The following is a 17,850-nucleotide window of genomic DNA, read 5'->3' on the forward strand; positions in this document are numbered from 1 at the left end:
AACGTTCAAAAACCAGTCGGAGAACACTTCAATCTCTCCAGTCACTTGATTACAGACCTGAGGGTGGCTATCCTTCAGCAAAAAAACTTCAAAACCAGACTCCAACGAGAGACTGCTGAATTGGAATTAATTTGCAAACTGGATACAATTAACTTAGGCTTGAATAGAGACTGGGAATGGATGAATCATTACACAAAGTAAAACTATTTCCCCAGGTTATTTCTCCCCCCCACTCCACCCCCCACTGTTCCTCAAATGTTCTTGTTAACTGCTGGAAATAGCCTACCTTGCTTAAAGAAAAGGAGTACTTGTGGCACCTTAGAGACTAACAAATTTATTTGAGCATAAGCTTTCGTGAGCTACAGCTCCCTGCTTGTCACCATGAAAGGTTTTCCTCCTTTTCCCCCCTGCTGCTGGTGATGGCTCATCTTAAGTGATCACTCTCCTTACAGTGTGTATGATAAAACCCATTGTTTCATGTTCTCTGTGTGTGTATATAAATCTCCCCCCTGTATTTTCCACCAGATGCATCTGATGAAGTGAGCTGTAGCTCACGAAAGCTTATGCCCAAATAAATTTGTTAGTCTCTAGGTGCCACAAGTACTCCTTTTCTTTTATCAGTTGGCTTGTTGATCTGTACACAATTAGATGTGGTTAAAATTGCAGGTTCTACTAACTAAATGCAGGGGGTTGTGTGTGTCCCTTCTACCTCCTTCTGGCTTTCTGATTTGCACCAGAATGGCTAGGGTTCTGCCCATTGATGCCTAGAACATTCCCTGACACATTGGAATTGATTGGATGCAGGATTCAAAAGTATCCTGTTACAGACAGGGAGAAATACCATTGAGTTGCTTGCCTTGGCCAGATGTTCCTTATTACCTTCTCTGGTTATGCACCTTATGCCTCCTTGCTCACTTCTCCTTTTCTTTCAGGTACATATTCTTTTCCCTGTCTGGCTTTCCTTCTTTCCTTTACAGGTATACTTTCCTCCTCTCCCCCACTCGCTATTCTGTTCATTCTCCGATACTAGTTGATATATTTTATTCTTATTAACTTATTTCTTATCCTTTCCCAACTCTGATTTTCTGCAGCACTACACGCTTGTCTGGAGGAGCAAATGGAGCCTTTCTGTCCCAGTGACAGGTATCTCCAGACTTGCTTTTCTGCGCCTATTAGCTGAGTAACTTTAGGTGCTGCTTATTGGTTGCTAATCACCTGGGAATAGATGTCAAGGTTTCAAGGAATCATAGTTGGGAGGTCCCAACTGTCATTTTGTTGGCTGACTGGCAATCCTTTTGTTCAGTTATGTCCTGAAACACTCCGTAATCTCCCCACAAAAAGTACTGCAGGTAGCTGGATTGGTAATTTCTTTAGTGAGATCAAATGCTTAACTAAAGTGATTCTTTCTTATGTGGACATAATTGAACTAACTACCAAATTTCTCTTCCCACTCTGGGTTTTCACTAGTAGTTGACATTTATTTTCCTTGCTGTTGCTGGGATTAGCTTTCAGTAGATTCTGTTTGGGGATGGATGTGACATGTGAGATAGTGCGTGAGTACTCTATAAATAATCCCTGTTGGCTTTGTCTAGATCAGTGATGCCAAATGGTAAAACAGATTTACATCCAGAATGATGATGTGTAGATGCGGAGAGCTGCAAAAAAATATTACAGAACACATGCAGTGGGAACCACCTCATCGTAAAGTTGCATCTTGTAAAGAATCAGAATGACAATTTTCATATTATGTGGCAATGAAGCTATTTGGTATTTGCCTTCTATTTCATTATTGATGGGCTCTATTGTAGGGAGTTACAGTGAACTCATTGGTAATCTTGCACTGTTTAAGATTGTGGATGTTGAAAAGCAGCTGACATTTCCTTCGAGAAACAGCTGCTGTGGAAAAAGTGTTCCCTTAATTGAAAAAAAAAAATACTTAAAGGAATAATACACTTAAAAAGCTTAAGCCCAAAGCTTATTTTGGGTTTAATGAAACATTGATATAAACGTTTTCCTCACATTTTTAACTATGCATTCCCCTGTATCATTGGAAATCCAATGTGACCGCCTTATTTTAGTTTGTGAGAGCGAAGAAGTAGTGATAAGCAGAAACTGAAGCTGACCAACTAGGCATTTTCAATTAGAAATTGTTGAAACTTAGAGGGCTTTTAGATGGTTGTTAATGTTGCTTATATGTTGGTTATGGGAAGTTTTCACTGCATTGTCCTGTGTAATTTTACATTGGGTGAGGGAGGTTGATAACTATGTATTGATCAACACAAATAATACCATTGCCTTTTTGATGTTTTAAGCCTTACAAAATAGCTGGTACACTTTGTGCCACCATTTAAGTTGCTGCCTGTTATGTTTCAGTGGCATGGATAATACAAAGGCCAGTAGCCAACCTGTGCAGCAAGAGCACACGTTGTTGCATTTTTCTTGTCTAGTCTGCGCACATATTTTTATATCATAGAAACATTTTGTACATAATACTAGTGGTTCCTAGAATAGTTACAATGAATGAAATGCATAAGAAATGAATAACCATATTCAATTTAGGGAGCAGGATAAAGATTTATAAGATGATTGTACTTTGCATTTAAGTACAGAGTGTAGGGTTCTTCACTTCTCTGATTTTTACTATTGATGTACTCAGGAATAGAAACTGTTGCAGAGATTATTCATAAAGCACAGTAAGATTATTTTTTAGTTGTAAAGCTTAGTGCTCATGAAAATGAAATGAATAGCTCTGGGCAGAGTTGTTACAAAGCACCTACAAGTGCTGTTCCGAGTTGCCTTGGCTACTCAAGGTTACCTCCAGAAGCTAACACATATTAAAGCAATAATGGTTTTGTCTACACCAGGGTTTTAACTTGTTAAAATACTTTCCCTAATGTAGATGTGATATTTTTGTTAAATCAGGTAATTGCATTTGAAACTGTCCTGTGTATGTAATTGTGCAATTTACATTGGCGATTGTACACTTACATTATTTAAAAATCTGACTTTTAAAAGGTCATAAGCTATGTCTATACTACAGCATAATTGGCATAATTTATATCGCCTAGGGCTGTGAATAAACCACCCCCCTGAGAGATGTAAATTACACCGACATAAACACCGGTGTGGACAACGCTATGCTGATGGGAGAATTCTCTCCCGTAGGCTTAGAGCGGTTAGAGAGCTTACAGTGGTGGTAAGCTCTCTAGTGTAACCGTAACCATAATTGGGTTTAAGAATTAACACTCCCTTGAAATAAAAGGGAACTGACAGTGTCTCAGAACTGTTTCAGGATGTTTGTAGACTCTTAATTGGCTGCATGCAGTTCCCATTTGGAAGATTTTCTTTGCACTAGCATTTTATATGTTAAGAATAAATATAAGTTTTATTTCTGCTAAGTTGATTATGCCCAGGGGGGCTGATAAATATCTTAAGCAGGCCATATGTGGCCCACAGGCTGGGTGTTTGAAGGAATTAACTTTTAAAACATCATGTTTAACAGACATTGAAATATGTATCTTTTCTGTCTCAAAATCACTCTTGACTAAAAAGGAGACCTGTTAAATTCTTAGGGGGACTAGACTTCTTCCAGAAATTGTTTTTGTATAATCTTTTAATGAACTTCTGCTACATGCTTGTCTTTTTTTTAAATCCTTGAGTTAATTGCCAGTTAACTCTAGCTAGTTAACATCTCTAAAGGCTATTCTGGTTACTCAACAAACATTTGTAGTTTACCCAAGGCTGATCCCTATACACTCAGGTAACAACTCTAGTGTGTACATAATCTAATTGTATTTTTAGTGTTGACTAGTTTAAAACACATACAGTTGGGTTTTAGATGTATATGTACATAGTTCTGTTTAGTTAATTCTAGACTCATTAGTATTAAACAGCCACAACTTCTCAGTAAATGGTATTGTTAATAATTTCTTTTGAAAGTTAAAACATTTTATACAAGTATTATCCTACCTGCTATATGACTTGTTTAACTGTGCTCTCACTGGTTCTGCATCTCACTTTTCCTAATTTTATTTCTTAATGCTGTCGTAGGAACTAAAAAAGTAAGTACTTACAGGTCAATATCTTGTCACTTCTGCTTTTTTTTTTTTTTTGCGCAATAAAATCACTGGATTGTATGTATTAGTGCTAGGATTTTGTTCACCTCAGTTATAAACAGGTCACTGTCAATTTAAGTTTTCTGTCTTCTAATAGAAATGACAATGTGTTTATAGGAATTTACCATTCACCAGTACAACAGTTCATTTTGGTTTCACTTCTTTGGAGAGGAAGATCTCTCATCTGGTTTTACATGAGAACGCACATCCTATAATAGTAATAGTGTCCTAAGTACCCTTATTAAATACATAATGCACATGTACCCCAATATATGCACATCACAATGACTGCTATTCATTGATTAATCAGAGAGGTCATTTGAGGAGTTGCAAGAAACTGTCACTAATTATGTTAAACTGGATTAAGTAATCTCCCATTTTATCTGTTATGCAGTTGCCTGCTTATGTCAGACCTCAATTATAGTAATGCAGACTAAATGTTAAACATGTAATAGCAGAATATTAAGAGCGAAGACTATCTCCCCTCTTCTCTGAAGTAGTTGCGAATTGTAACCAAGTGACCTTTAAATGCAGAGCAAGTACTTTCCTGCCACAGATCCACCTGATACAATCATATGTGACTTTTTAAATGGAAGGCTTTATCTGTTCACTTCCAGCCTATATTGTGTTCTTGGTATGATTTAAGAAAACCCAAATCCAATGAGCAACCCCCTCCCGTTAATCTAAAACACCTTGTACAAATCTTGATAACCGAAGTTCCCACTTCAGTGTCCTTATTGAGCCATTGCAGTCAGTATTTTAAAAGTTCAGGTTCGTAGCCATAACTGTCCTATCCCTCTTAGTCGCATGCTGATCTAAGTAAGCATGCACTTTCTCTGCACTTTCACATTTTGTACATTTAAGATGGTCAAAACTAGGTGAACAGTATAATAAAATTATACAACCCTTGCAACATTGTAGTTTAATTTTGAATAACTTGTGTTTTAAGTAATAACTGGCTGTGAAAAGTCCTAATCCTAGTCCTTCTTCAGTCCTAATCCTTTTCAGTATCATCATCCCTTTTCCTTCTCCACCTACTGCTCAATAACGAAAATTCAGGTTATTTCTTCCTCTGTGGAGGATGCTACTGCTTTTCTGTGGATACACTGGAAGGAAGCTCCTGTGCAAAACAGTTCCTCAGTGTAAATGGTCAAACACTCCATTCCCTTTAAAAGATTTCTTGTAGTAGGTATTACTGTTCAACATTTGTTTTGTGGGGTAGAGACTGCTCCTTTTTTCTCTGAGTACAAAGGTTAACATGTACAATATTTTTAAGTCAGAAATCTGACACTAAAATAAGTGTGGGGCTACCATGCTTTTACAATGAAAGTGTGAAATGTGGTCATCTTTACATTCTAGAGTACGTTGTGCACCTGATTAACATTTTAGTCATTTTTATGCAACTAGCATGTGTTCTGACTTTGACCTATAATCTGATGTCATCATTGCCTGCCTGGTCACAATGCCAAGGAAGCTGTGACAGCATGGCTTATCCTGAGGGCCAGATCATAGAGTTGCTGCTTTAACCCCACATTGCCACGCACTTAATGGGGTGCTTTGACTTTGAAAGTAATAAGTAGGATTAATTCTCTTTATCTTAGAAACTGGTGGCTTACTGTAATAAGTGTTTTATTAATGTCCATAGGGTAAAGCAGGGTTTCCAGTTTCAATATTTTAATCAAGGGAAATATATTGTTTGTTTCAATTGGACAAGAGTTGTTTGGTGTCTTCTATAGCTGATGAAAAGTATCAGTTTTTATTTGTAAGCAAAAAAAGGGTTCCCCTTAGAAATTGTGATTTTAATACTGTATTTAGGTTATAGGTTTTTAAAAAAATATCTTAATGTAAAAATTCTGAAAATAATAAGTGTAAGTTTAAAATGGCAAAGGCACTTATATTTGAAAATACTTTCCCCTTTACTTGTCTGCCAAGTCCTGAAGTAGGAATTCTGATCTTTTTCCCCAACTGTTGGTATCGCCATCTGCACCTAATGGAATGTTGGAAAATGTTCAGTTTTAAATGATTCTGATTTGATCACCTATTGCAGAGTGACATAGAATCTTGAAACTGAGACTGGCAGGTAAGCAAAAAACTGACTTTTCAGCTACTTAATTTTAAATTGGATTTGTGCACTTACTCTTTTACTATCTTGAAACTTGGTAGCTAACCATTACCTGGATTTCTGAGCACTGCTGTAAATCTTGCAGTTAGGAAAATCTCTCCAATATCATGTTTGATAATTTTGATATACTGGAAGCTAAACTTGACTTCATAGTGGATTATAAACAATATTTAAAGAACAAGACTCTCACTCCAAACAAATGCAACATTTGTTCCACTTCCTTTGTATGGGATATTTCAGTTGATTTAAATGTGAAACAATAGCATTTAACAAAGTCTAGCTTAAAGGTATAGGTAGATCTTTCTAAAATTGCTATGCTTAAAATAAGCTTGTCACATATTAATATAATTGAACCCTGAGACACCCTCTTAAAAAATCTTGTCCTTTCCATTTGGCAGTAATTGGTTTTTAACTGTTGTGCAGGAGGTTGGACTGGATGATTATAATGGTCCCTTCTGACCTTAGTATCTATAAATCTATGAGTATCAAAGTTTGTTGGCTCAAAATATATTTGAGATATTCATGGTTTCCAAGAAAGCCAGGAGCCTGTTACTAACACACAACCTTACTCCAACCTAATAATGGGTGCACATTCCCTTAGTTAAAGGAAGCCAAATTCATTTTCAAGAGCATATTTTTATGAAAAAATGCATAAACATCCCCTATCTCAGCTAACTTTGTGCAGCTCTGGGAATAGTTTCCTTTGCTCCCTCTGCTGGTTGTATAGCAGTCAAGTACAATACAGCATGTCCTATATTGGCAGTGGCTACAAAAGATCTTCATGAGTAGGGAATCTTTTTTTAAGCAAGTTTTCCAAAAATATCGGTTTACGGATATCTAGTTAGCACATTGTTGGTGTTTAACAGATGATGATTTGTAAAATCCCTCCACTATACTATAAAACTTTGAAAAGGATTCAAGTTTGGCCTACACTACTGACAGCTGTACCTTACAGTGTAAAATGTGAACTATATGTAGAGCCCTGTGGCTTTAGTTTTTGAGGACTTAATACAGATATGACCAGACAAAATGTGAACGTGGAAGCAGATAACTTAATTAAAAAGGTGCTTTACAGAGAAATAGATCAATTTTGAACTTGCATTAAACATGTGGACAATTTAATGTCTTCTCACTGAAATGTGTAAACAGTGAAATGGAAATTGAATTAAATGCCCAAAGCACCATTTCTTAATATATTAATCATGACTGAGTGGTGGGTTTTTAGATAATCTTTGCAATGCTTAAGAAATGGCTAAAATCTAATGTATGCCATTGGCTTGTTTAGTTATGTTGCAACTACATTACTGTGCTTATCTTTTAATGCTGCCACTATTTGGAAGATGAGGACAAGGAAGCTCCCGTATCCACTAGAAAAGGTCTGGTTGGACAAGCACCTGTATGATGAAGCAGAGAGGCTCCATTATGAAAGAGAAGCCACGCTGGCAGCCTCAGCCTCTGAAAAGTGCCAAGAGGTGGAGGCAATGAACAGTGTTTGCCACGATGATCCTGTTGAGGGCGAACTGAAAGACCTGAAAAGAGTGAGAAATGGGAAGAAGCAAAAGAAAAGGAAGCGCTCTCCAAAAACCAAGAGTTTGGTCTCCAAGGTAGATTTCGTCCTGACTGGTTTATTAGCTGATCGCGTGTGGTTTGACAAACCTTTCTTCGATCACGCTGAAAACATGTTCAGAAAGAAACTTGCAGATGACCTGACCCAGAAGGCCCCTGAGACTGAACTGGTTGCTGAGCAGCCAGCATTAGTGTCCTGGTCAGAAGAAGCTGTCCCAGGTGTTCAGAAGCCAAGCAAGAACCTAGCAGCCTTGCACTGCACTCATGCCAGTCTGATTGCTTGTCACCATGTCATCCAGAATGTCTGGGTTAACAAGTTCAACTTTGATGATGCAGAGAAGGTGTTTGTTGAAAGATCTCAATCTTTTGTTCATCCACACTTCCTCGATCTTCCATCGGTACGATGGAACAGTGACTATGGTGATGTTGATCAAAGAACTCCAGATGAAGGGTATATAACAGCTCTACCTACTCCTGCAATCCCTACTACACCACACCTGTCAACAGATGATGTGGTTCATTCTGGTGCCTCTTTCATTACTGGTTTGCCCGGTCCTGCACACCAAACCATAAATGGCAAGCCTCAGATATTGAGTTTGCAGGCATTGATCTCGGAGGTGTGGCTGGAGAAACCTATTTATGATGATGCTGAGAAATGTTTCTACGAGAACATGACTGATGGGCATCCTCCAGGGAAGGTGAGGCCACAAGAGCGCAGCCGCCCAGAAGCCTCGAAGAGCAGCCGAAAGGACAAGAAGGGCCGCAGTCCCGGGAAACGAGTGAATTCCCGACATGTGGAGTTCACCACCATCCCTTCCCTTCAGAAAGATGCCGAGCACCCTCCACCTACCTGGTATTTCCTGCACAAGGACAGTGAGCCTTTGTGGCTTAGTAAACCCACATACGACAGTGCTGAATCACGATACTATGCATCTGAGGCCCTGAAAATGTCAAGCAGACAAGATAATGCAAGGGTTCCAGAACTCGCGCTAGCAAAACCATCTCGACCTGCTTCTTGTGCCGCAAGCGTTCCCGCATCAGAAACTAAGTAGGAAAAGCTTATTCTGGGGTAACACTCAAACTCGGAAAATTGATGTTTCAGGATTGAGCTGAAATAATTTGCGTATGTAGAAGGCAAGCTCCCTGTGGGTCTGTAGTGCCAAACACTGGCGCTATAGACATAACCTCCAAACGTTGAGCCAAAGGTCCTGTTTAACCTTAATCAGGCTTCGCTTTACCAGCAGGGTTATTGGAGGGCCCTCTTTTTTAAGGTAGCTCACTGTTATGATTTGTAATTAATCCTCAAACACCCCTGGGAGATCGGAAGCTAAATTATTGTCATTTTATAGCTGGAGCCAGACAAGTTAGATAATTTGCTCAAAATCATGGAGAACTGAAGTCAAAGGAGGGGTTAGAACTCTTCACTTGGGAGTTCTGATTCCCCGTCCTGTGCTCAGGCCACCCGTTTCTTGCACAGAGCCTTTAATCCCAAAGTGCTTTACCGGCAGAAAGGTGGAGGGGATGACAATATCGTCTAAGCATTGCTCTGGGGATGGCACAGATGACTTAGCCCCTCAACGTTCTGAGGTTCATAAACTGAGTTTTAGGCAGGTTTAGCAGTAGCCTTTTTTTGTGTGGATTAGATCTTTAGAATGGATATCATGTTTGCAGTGCATGAGTATTAAAGATCCCATTGCATCCTTAACAAGAGAAGGAATTTGTTCCAGTGGCTTTGACCAAAATTTCCCTAGAACTTGCTGTATGTAGGTTTTCCACTGGCTTCCCCTGAGAAGTGGATGCTTTTGTGTGGCACTGTATGTATTCAGTTTGTAGAGGAGCTTTGGGATCCTTCGGGATGAAAGGTGCCATTTGACTGTAAAATAGGCCCAAAGTTTCAATCTGAGATCGCAGGTGCTTCCTCTGAACAATTGAGGGAAGCTAGTTTTACTAATCTGATAAACCATTTTGTCTAAAAGTGGGTGTTTAATCTGGGCATGTAAGGGAAGGTGAACTAGATTATAACAAATCCAATGAACAAACATTGGAGCTGGGAAGGGAGATGAATTTTTAAAATGCAGAAAATATTCATAGTTATTTGCCCTGTGATTAGTCTAATTAGAACAGTCTAATTTTGTTTCAAAGCTGGAAATATTTGAAAGCTGCCTGTCTTGGGTGAGTATAGAACAGCATTTTTGTTCCACTGTACATGAAACAATGCAGCTTGTATTTTCATTTTACATAATTGCATGCTACTTGCTGAATCCAAAACTTTTCTACCATTCAGAGGCCACATTACCTTCTGAGCTGTAGCTCTTCTGTGGGTTTGTTTAAAGGCCAGTACTTAAGTGCTGCTTTGTAGCCCGGCAGTGGGAGTTAGATTAACCTCAATAAATTGCACAGAGAATATGTCTTTCTTTCTCCTCCCTTTGAGGAGACACTTGTGATCCCTTGAGTTTGATTTGCATTCTCTGTGGCCAGATGGAGGAAGGAGAATCTGTACCACACACTCTCCCAGTGAAATGAAGGTTGCGTCAGTACAAAATGTACAGTGTGTGATAGATATGTCCTGTGCATATTTAGGATTGTGTGTGGTAAATTGGCTGCATGTAGCCTTGTGTATATGGACAGCATTTCTGGCAGTCACTTGCAGGAATGATATGAACATTGGGAAGGGGTTACAGAATTTGGAGAGGGTTTTGTAGCAGTCTCTCTTGATCCTTCTCTGCTTTTCTGAAAGGGTCAGTGTTGGTACTGAGATGTTTTTACAACTGTACAGTATAAAGAATTACTTAGTCAACCAATGTTGAGATCTGGAGGTGTTTTTGGAGGATTTGTAGGGCTTGCAAAGGTCTAGGCTGGTTCATGAAGTTATGGCCCTTGCCTTAGGGCATTTGAGTGGTGTAAACTTTTCCTAAAAGATCTTTAAATGCCCTTTACATAAGCTGATATTCCTTAGTTGCGATGTTCCTGCTTACACTTCTCACAACAGGGCCTTGTAATTGCTGTTACTTCACTGAGATGCTCCTTTCTTGTCTCCTGTTACTCCTTCAAACTGACCTTTTGTTCTAAGCTCTTGTACTGTGCCCTTGCTTTGAAATAACTGTATGTCCTCCATGTTAGGTTCTTGTAATAGCCCCATCCCCCAATACACGATGAAGTTAAATAGCCCTATGCGTTTTAGAACATCCTCCTTATCCCACACATGGGGTGGAATCTCATGATTTCTGACTAACATGATGCACAATGGGAAGGATATCTCCCCAACAGTGTAACAGTTTAATTTCTAAATGACTACAGGGTCTTCTGAAAATACACCCCTGCAGGTCCATCTTCGACCCCTCTATATGCCATCTTCTGAAATACTTTGTGGTTCTTGACTTGAAAGGAGACACTCTTTTAGTATCTCTGGTTTGTTTGTTTGTTTGTCATGCCATGTACTATTAAGGAGTTATCTAGGAAGACTGGGTAATCTGGTTCTGCAGCACACTCAGTGATACATTGCCCATCTAGAGGGTCCGAACTGCGCTAGCATTAACCATGTAAAATAATCTACTCCTGGGGGCATTCTGTGCCAAAAAAATAAAAAATTATGCACACAATATTTTAAAATTCTGCAAATTTTATTTGTCAAAATAACCCTATACATAAGCATGCCAGTTTCAATTATTTTGGTAATTTATTTCAAAATATCTGTCAGCAAGCATATTTATAACAATATGGACACAAAAAATTTCCCCAGGAGTAGAGCGTTAAAGAAATCGCTCTGACAACCCAGTTCCCATTTCTGTGCCCCCCTTCCCCTCCACGCCCAGAACGTGGCCGTGGGGGACAGACACCCACACCTCCCGCCTTTCCCCCCAAAGCCCAGCCACAGAGCTCTCTGCCCAGCCAATACACCTGCACCCCTCCCAGAGTCCAGGTGGGGGGCCCCCCTTTGCCCAGACACCCATCCTCTCTTCTCCTCCCCCCCAAAAAAACAAACCTGGGGATCCAAAGGGAGAAACATCCTGATGCTCGGTACCAGGCTTGCACAGAGTTTCCTGCATGCTACCCTCTCCTTCCCTCAGGGCATGCTGGGAATTGCAGCTGCCAGGAATCCTCTAGCTCCCTCTCCCCCCAGCAGTATCTTCTATGTGCAAGCTGGGCTCTGCTGAGCCAGTGGCCCCTAGTGGTGACTAGCAACAATCCATCCCATTTCTGTGGGGTAAAGGAAATTCTGCACGCACAATGTTAATTTCTGCAAAATTCTGCATTGCGCAGTGGCGCAAAATTCCCCCAGGAGTAAAGATAGCCTTGTTGAAGCACCACAGTTCTAATACAGGTGTGGGCAGGGCTAGAACAGTGTGCTCAACTTGCTTCTGTTTGAACATTACTTCCTAACATAGATGTAATGTGGCTAAAACACTCTGTCCTCCACTCTGTGTTGTGTTACAAGCTATGTTAAGGAACTTAGTACTATTAGTTACTAAGGCTGGCTAGCCATTTAAAAAAAAAGTCTCTGTACATGAGCCAAAAGTGCTGCGATTCTGTCCAGTTTTTAAAGCTATTGTATTAATTGACCTGTGTAGATTTTTAGCTGTCTTGACATTTTGATCTATATATCCTGGTGGAGCTGGCATTTACACAGGGGGAGGTGCAGACTTCCCAACATTTACAGCCCCCACTTCATGCTGTGTTGCTAAATGCAGGTCAGATCAGGCAGGCAGGTGGGTGGATGATTAGAATGCCCTGCTTTCTTAATAGGATCCCATTTACTTAAAGCTTTTCACCAGAGAGGAAGGAAGATAAAGGACAGAAAGCTACAGTGTAGTCCTGTGGGGTGTGGGGGGGAAATAAGTGCTGTTGCTGATGAACCTGATACAAACAATTAACCTTAAATGTTCCTAGGTGCTCAGATTGTCTCTTCTTATTTGCAGAAAAATGGCAGCTGAATTCCTTATGCATGAGAAGATCTGGTTTGATAAATTCAAGTATGACGATGCTGAGAAGAGATACTATGAACAGATGAATGGGCCAGTTGCCAGTGCTTCATGCCAACAGGTAATACATATCCTCAAGTAGTAAGGAAGTAGTTTTTGCAGTGTGCTACAGTCTAAGGAGCTCCCAGTACTGATAGTAGGTGAAAGAATGACCCTTCTCACCTGTATGTAGTTTAGCTCTGGTAGTAATTCTCCTATTCTGGAGACCAATTTGTAAGAGATTCTCTCTTGGACTAACAGGTCCTGTCACCAAATTCCCTGTTTGGTTTTCAAAATGTTTCGTTGTGGGGACCACAAAGAATTGCTTCAAACCCTTCCAGTGTTTCACAGGCTATAGTTTGAGAACCACAGTGTTCAAAATATAGGGTGTATCTGAAGCTGATTTGCCCGTGTACAAGATGAGGTTCAGTTGCGTGAATGCGGGGAACACTGGGTTATAGTTTACAACAATTGGTCTTTTTTCTTAATCCTTCAGGTTACTTGCGCCCTACCTGTGGCAGGACCACAAATAGGGTCAGTGACCTATCTGAATAATTTTCTATCCCATTCACAAGATCTGAGAACAAATGTTGAGATAATAGGGAGGATGGGAAGTTATGCTAGGGACTGACCTATGTGAGCTATTACGATATCTAGCAATTTCCTGTTTTTCCAGGGAGCCAGTGCTCAGGAGTGTCCAACCTGCTTTTTTGCCAGGCACATCCTGGAGACTGAGTGCATGATGGGAATAGAGTGGTGCAAATACTTCAGAGAGATTGTGACCCACATTCCCTTTCTGGCTTCCCTGTAATGTTAACAGGAGGGAATGCTGTAAATATTACTTGTCTGCACCAGAGCAGTGGTGGCTATGCTGGGGGAAGAGAGGGGAAAGCAAACTCCAGTTCCAGCATAAAGTACTCAGGGTGGCTCACACTTACATTCCTGAGGTATCTGCACCCCCCACAACTGGAGTAAGATTGTAGGGAGCAATGATGCTCCCTTCCTAAAATATAAAGGACGGTTAACTGCATATGCATTTAATTTCATAGAAAGCAGCTCGAAATCTTAAATGGCTGTTTTGCGAGTGGAAGGGCCAAGCTTTTAAACAAAGGGTAATGCTTTAGTAGCTTCAAGGCATGTTCTGCTGAATTTCTGCTGGCTATGCTACCATAGCAATAGCACAAAGCTCTGTACAACATTTATTTGAAGAGCAGATGTTCCTACAGTAGGTCTAAAAAATTGGAAGTTTTAAGTAAAACGTCAAAGCAGATTCTAAAGCACAACTGTGCTCTGTGTAGTAGAAAGGGGAATAATTAGAATATCACATGACACACGAAGAACTTTCAGTGAAGAAGGAAATTTTACCTGCCAGAAGTGGCCTGAAACTCACCTGACTGAAACTCTTGGAGCTGTTTATTACAACACTCCCTTCCTAGTAAGGAAGTCTTCAGTAAACTTTTTTAAATTTGCATCAAATTTGGAAGTGCCATGCTATCGTGGGATTATTTGGGGCTGATTGGTGCCCAGTGTGAAATGAGTTTTGGTGCTCAGTCCAGTTTCCAGTGGACAGGAGTCCGTGTCACAGAAATCTCAGCTATAATTGGTGCCCTTGTTGGTAGTCTCAGAAATCCAAGGAATACTTGGACCCTGGAAACTGAACTCTTGCCCCAGGAGGTAGACCCTTCCACAAATGTGGAAAAGCTAACACTGCCACAGCCTGGGCCACACCCACTCTTTGAATAGAAGATTTCAATCTGCAGGACTCTGCCGCTTCACACCAGCATGAAATTCACACACAATCTTTTGAGGAAATTAGCTGCCTAACCAGAGCACCAGGGGCGCACTAATGTGATCCTGATAACCTGCCTGAGTGATAGCTATGCCAGCCTGTCAGCATACCAGTGTGGGGAGAAGCAAAACATTGAGGTCTCAAAACTCTGCAACTGGACACTGTTCTGGAGGCATAGCATGACATGACCAATATTAAGCTGTGATCATTGCACTCCATGTCTCCAGCTGATGCTTCTTGAAAATCTGCTTCCAATACTCATTTAATTATTGCTAAAAAATCCAATCTTCCCCCTCTTAGCTGCCCACAGCAATTTCTCATGTCTCATTTTACAAAACCTCTTGGTTCTTTCTGCGCTGTTTGCAGGAGAACGGAGCCAGCACGATCCTACGCGACATTGCCAGAGCCAGGGAGAATATCCAGAAATCGCTGGCCGGAGTGAGTACCCAAGCTCTCTCACCAGCTGGCTACCTGCAGTCCATTTTTAGCTATGGCGCATCTCACAGATCTCCTCCACTATGATTGATTCCATAGATTGTGGGGCTTCTTATTTTAAGTTAGAGGAGACTGACAAGGTGTGCAGTGCTGTGTACCACCAGACTAGCTCTGTTTTATCAAGAACACCCAATATTACCAGAAATGCATGCTGTGTAACTGCTTACCTTAGCACAATGGCTTTAAAATTAAAGGCTAATTGCACTGGGGCTAAAATTCAGTGGTGTCTTCAGGAGCTATGCATTTCTTACTTTTTCTCCCAGTGGAATGTTTGAGTTGGTTCCATCGATCTTAACTAACACATAACCAATTTAACCATAGTTAAAATACCCCTGCTGAGCAGCACAGGGACAGCACGTATCTGTCAGCAGGGGCATGTTTGTATACTGGGGTACACTGAACTACCACCTTCGCTTTCCTGTTGGCTTTCAGTTAGGGTATGTGCAAAGAAATGGCATCTTCTATCTACTGTTTCTAGGGTCCTCGGCTTAGCTACTAGTTTGAACTCTGAACACTACTACAATAGCTTGGTAATATCCCTTGCTGGAGCTTTTATTGCTGCTAATACATAATCAGTTTGTCACAAGCTGGCTGTTTTAATCATGGTGATGGTTCAGAATGGAATTTAGATCCTGTATTAAGAGTCGTTGTGCTGACTTATCAGGGGAAGGAAGGATAGTGACCAGGTTCTAATCCAAGATATCCCTCCTGTTTTCTCATCTGTAAAATGGAGGTAATCGTGTCAACTACTCACAGGAAGGTTGTGAGGCCAAATCAATATTTATAAAACATTGAGATCCTCAGATGGAAGATGCATAACAAGGGCAAAATTAGAACTATTAGGTGTCTGGTCCTATGTACTGATGGCCCAGTAATTCCTCCTGAGGAAGGAACCTAGTTATTGACTTGGAATGCAAAATATGCCTGTTACAAAATGAGTAGTGACCCAGATATCTTGGGCAGATAAACAGGAATGAATGGAACTGCTTTTCCCTTGGTCCTCTCATTGGGCCTGCAGTTTTTGCTGTGTCAAGTTCAGCTGTATAGTTCTGTAAAGCTGCCCAGCACAGAATTGGTCACTTGGAATTTGATTCAAGGACAGCAGGCAGACTGGGAGAAAAAACAAGAGAAAAAGATTAGATTTGCTTTCTAAATTGGTCCTGAAAGCAGGTTATAGGTTTTGGAAGTGAAGAGGGGAAACAACTGATGTTTTAAAAACCTACTCAGGAGGGCAGTGCTGGGAGTAAATCGTTTGACCATTGATTGAAGTGCTGCTGCTGACTGCTTTTCTTGTGATGCTGAAATTGCTAAAGGCATGGGCAAGATGGGAAATCTGCATTGAAATAACCTGCAAATTTATAATCTTCCATAATCTACTTGGGTTTTCACTATAAATCTTTAAATCTAAGATGGAAGACTTGAATAAGGTCTAAACATCTTGGACTATGGAGAGCACAGCCAACAATCAAAGACAAGCTTTTCAGATAGTAATAGAAAGTGGAATGGACTTTGAAAGTGCTTCCTAATGGAGATCAGGCTCAACGTTGATTGTAAATCCTTTTTTCTCTCTTTCCCTCCATGCCCCCAGCTCGTAATAAGAATGAGGGCCTGGTGAGAGGGGGAGGGAAGGGGAGAGGGAATCTTGAATCCAAATTTGCCTCACAAATGGAGCTTGCAACTCTGTTCTGAAGGCAGATTCTCCGTTTGGTGAATGTCCCCTGGTTTCCCAGAGGGCAGCCTCAGCCTGATGATCTTCACTTGTGCTGGAATGGGAGTGCTATTACAGAAGGCTATTTTATATAATTGAGGCTTGGATGGGAGGGTGTAGATGCATTTAGGGTTGGGGCAGCCAAGCACTGTAGTCTCAGAGGTGCGGGAGTCGGGGCAAGAGGGCTAGTGAAGCCAAGGCAGCATCAGAACAAAAGTCTTCTGTGAAGATAACGTTGTAGTCTCTGTGGCTTAGAAGCCAAATAATTTGTTTGTATATTGACTTTCTCATCTGCTGGGGCTTCCTGTAGTCTCAAGTCCTGTGTTGAAATTTCAACATGTTTGAGGTTTTTGAGAGTGAGAGATTCTAGGGACCTTACACTCCAGGCATCTGAAGTAGTGGGTTTTCTACCACAAAAGACCACACCCAAATAAATCTGGCAGCCTTCAAGGTGCCACCAGACTCCTGGTCGTTTCAACAAAAGTGAGTAGGCAGAAAGTGCTATCAAATGCAGTTAATCTCTGGGAGGATTCCCAAAGGGATAGATTTTAAATCTGAGAATTGTGCAGTGGAGACTCTAAAGAGTATGAAATACATGTAGAACACCAGATTGATCTCAATTAATTATCATGCTTGAATTTGCTGTTAAAAGTTCTTGAAGTGGGAAAACTCATTGCAGCCTTAACTAGGTAGCTGTTAAGGTGGCTTCATAATAACATAGCACACCCACAACCATTGTGTAACCCTTGAGATATGTGCACTGCTTACCCAAGCGCATGCATGGTATTAATGACCTCTCCGTCCCTCCTTGTTCATCATCTCTTGTTGATCTTGCCTGATATTGGTTTTGTTAGCTCTTTGTGGCAGACACTGCAATCTTAACTTTTCTTGTAAAGCACCATGTGCATCTGTAATGCAACATAATAAATAATCATCTGTGCTGGTGCACAACTAGGAAGTATGAGCAGTTGGCTTCTGCTCTTAGACATGCGGGAAGAGAGACAGGTCTGAAGTACTAAATTCCCTAGCTTTCCGTTTCTAAAGGATCATTATAAATTATGAACAGTAACAATACAAGCCCCAAAAGTAAACCTCTA

At 40.6% G+C, this 17,850-nt stretch overlaps 1 protein-coding gene across 5 annotated transcripts in view; it reads left to right on the forward strand.

Annotated features, from left to right (window-relative positions):
• The window catches only part of EEF1D (eukaryotic translation elongation factor 1 delta), a 40,947-nt gene that overhangs the window by 1,931 nt on the left and 21,166 nt on the right, over positions 1-17,850 (forward strand). For 2 of the 5 annotated variants that reach the window (XM_038390329.2, XM_038390334.2), the window contains exons 1-3: positions 7,578-8,851; positions 12,720-12,843; positions 14,917-14,988. In XM_038390329.2, the coding sequence (XP_038246257.1) occupies positions 7,578-8,851; positions 12,720-12,843; positions 14,917-14,988 (1,470 nt within the window). Of the gene's footprint in view, positions 1-1,091; positions 1,144-7,577; positions 8,852-12,719; positions 12,844-14,916; positions 14,989-17,850 lie in introns of those variants that run through there. The other 3 variants (XM_038390331.2, XM_038390330.1, XM_038390333.2) reach the window with 3 other exon arrangements.

Source organism: Dermochelys coriacea, chromosome 2, assembly GCF_009764565.3.
Source record: "Dermochelys coriacea isolate rDerCor1 chromosome 2, rDerCor1.pri.v4, whole genome shotgun sequence".
In the NCBI taxonomy this organism is placed as follows: Eukaryota; Metazoa; Chordata; order Testudines; family Dermochelyidae; genus Dermochelys; species Dermochelys coriacea.